The 2,612-nt window shown below is 38.1% G+C and overlaps 1 protein-coding gene across 1 annotated transcript; it reads right to left on the bottom strand.

The window, feature by feature from the left end:
- Positions 1-316: 316 nt before the first annotated feature.
- Positions 317-2,198, bottom strand: LOC109862458 (cytochrome P450 9e2-like). Its single transcript, XM_020442518.1, has 2 exons — positions 505-2,198; positions 317-407 (listed from the first exon to the last, which is right to left on the bottom strand). Exons 1-2 carry the CDS (start codon positions 2,034-2,036, stop codon positions 404-406), a joined length of 1,536 nt encoding a protein of 511 aa, XP_020298107.1. The 5' UTR covers positions 2,037-2,198; the 3' UTR covers positions 317-403.
- Positions 2,199-2,612: the final 414 nt, after the last annotated feature.

The raw sequence follows: 2,612 nt of genomic DNA on the forward strand, positions 1-2,612 counted from the left end.
TCTGCGCTGATTGGCCTGATTTACTCAATAATTACTCCTTTATTATAAATAATAGAAAAAAATGGTTCAAGACTTTTCGACTCAGTTTTACTCCTTCTACCTGCCTACAAGCGATTGTACGGCAATTCTGGGACACCCTGTATATATATATATAAATATGCAATCATATATAGTGTATCATATGAAAGTAATCATTTACATTATAGAGTATATAATATATAAATTATTTTATTTTATAAAAAAATAAATCATCTATTACAAAAATATCATATATCATATTTTATACGTGATTTGCGTTATATATAATTACTCATATCTCTGAGGTTTATATTTCCAGACATCTTTATATCTAGACTGCGCCTAAAGTTTGAGTATACTTCTTGATAAATTCCGGAAATAAATTTCATCTAAAATCACAAAGAAAATCACAAAAAGAAATATTTCTTTAAATGTTTACAAATTTCAAGATTTTTATTATCATGTAAATCAAGAAAGTATTCTTACAAAGTAGTTTTCTCAGAAATAGTGCGATGAGGCGTTTCTCTTGGAGTCACATTCAGCCAGATGCCTCCTTCGGCTTCCATATTAAAAGATTGTTTAGACATTTTTAGCGGTATCGATGTTTTCTCGCAAGGTTTCAGGTCGCAACGTGCTAGCAGATGAAAGAATAAAACTTTTGTCTCTAACAACGCGAATCTGTTACCTATGCACATTCTGGGTCCCAGTCCGAAAGGAAAATAAGCTCCGCTATTGAGACTTTCTTTTTTTCGTTCGCCAAGAAAACGTTCAGGATTGAACTTGCTTGGTTCATCGAAATATTTATGATCATGATGAAACGCATAAACCGGTATCCACACGCCTTGTCCTTTTCTCACAGTATACGGCTTCACTCCCGGCAATGTCGAAGGCAGCTCGAAATCTTCCGCACATAGTCTATCAAGTATTCTACCGATGGGATACTTTCTAAGTGTTTCGTTGACCACAGCGTCCAAATACTCCATAGAGTTGATCGCTTCGTAAGACGCTTCTCCGTTTGTCACTTCCAAGACCCGATCAATCTCGCTTTGAAGTTTTTCTTGTACATCCTGATTCACTGCAATCTCGTATGCGACGAAGCACATGGTTGAAGAAGTGGTTTCAAAGCCGCCAAAAAAAAAGATAAACGCCTGAGACACCATATCGTCGATAGTCAGTTTCGTCTTGCTTTCCTTATTTCTGGTATCCATCATCAACTGCAACATATTCGGCCTAACGATGCCATTTGCATCTCTTGATTTCACCGTTTTATTCACAATAGAACGGAAGAAATTTACTACTTTATCACGAATAAGTTTCAACGATATTATTCGTCCTAATCTAGGTAAACTCCTTTGTAAGTAGGACTTCAAAACAACAACAAGATTGACAGTGATTGCTTCTTTGCCATATACGTAAAAGTCGTTGTTCGGGTTTTTTAATGAGTCAACTTTGATACCGAATGCGCACGTAGCTATTACGTCATTGGTATATCTCGACAAAACATCTTTCATATCCGTCATTCTATTTTCCGGTGATAATTGCCGCAGATAATCGCAGAAGTCGATGCCGCACTCCGACATCAGCTTGAACATGTTTTTCATTTTGCTGGACGTAAAGGCCGGACTTAGTACAGATCGCACTTCGCGCCACTTCTCACCGCGAAGAGCAATGAGTAGATTACCGATAAGGGGATCTAGCGTTTCGTCGACGAAATCAATGTGATCCATGAAAGTGTTGAAATTTTTCACCATTACGGATTTGACAAGTTCGAGATCTCGAATCAGAATAACCGGTTTGGTTAAATCGTACACGCCGATGTACTTCGCATCGGGATATGCGTTATAGAACGATTGCACAAAGTCACTTACTGCTTGACGATGGAAAAACAGCGGTCCCATATTTCCCACCACGGGAAGGGGTTGAATGTACGGTATACCATGTTTCTTGAAGTGATTAATGTTCTTGGTAAAGTAGTAGATGCTAATTGTTAGTGCCAAAACCGCAAGTATGTACATCATTTTTGACACGATAATTGCGTAATGAACGATAACTCGTTGGCGTATTAATAAGTCTGTTCTTCGTGATTATAACGGTGTTAAAGTTACATGTACAAAGGGCACCACCACGATAACTGTTGATGTTGTATTCATAAACGTATACAAAATAAACTGCGCGTGTGAGAAGGGAAGTGAGTCAAACTTCGGAGACAAATGCTTTCATCCGAATCTTTGTCTCTGTCTTTCAGCACCTGGAGTAGGGACTCCCCACTCGGGAGACAACTCAAATAACGCTATGTCACAGATTCTACGCACAGACTTCTATAGTATACTAGATCGCTACACAGACTTCTATAATATACTAGACCGCTAGCTTCTTATGTACGGCTGGCTACAAAATCTATGTACTTAAGTCGTCATTGAGGGGGAAGATGGGAGTACTGAAGAATGCCGTCATGTTTGACAGCTGATTGAGTTGTAAGGTTTTTTTCTTTGTCTGCCTTATTTCGACAGCCAAAAACACAACAATATTTTGGCATATTGGTTTTCGTTTCTTTTAATGTGTGCTTTATGCCGTCAACCGCCATATAACCTTCA

The sequence above is a fragment of the Pseudomyrmex gracilis genome, unplaced genomic scaffold (assembly GCF_002006095.1).
Source record: "Pseudomyrmex gracilis isolate BER0280 unplaced genomic scaffold, ASM200609v1 scaffold_1819, whole genome shotgun sequence".
In the NCBI taxonomy this organism is placed as follows: Eukaryota; Metazoa; Arthropoda; class Insecta; order Hymenoptera; family Formicidae; genus Pseudomyrmex; species Pseudomyrmex gracilis.

Coding starts and splice junctions, on each gene's coding strand:
- LOC109862458 (XM_020442518.1), bottom strand. CDS start 2,036: ATGATGTACATACTTGCGGTTTTGGCACTAACAATTAGCATCTACTAC.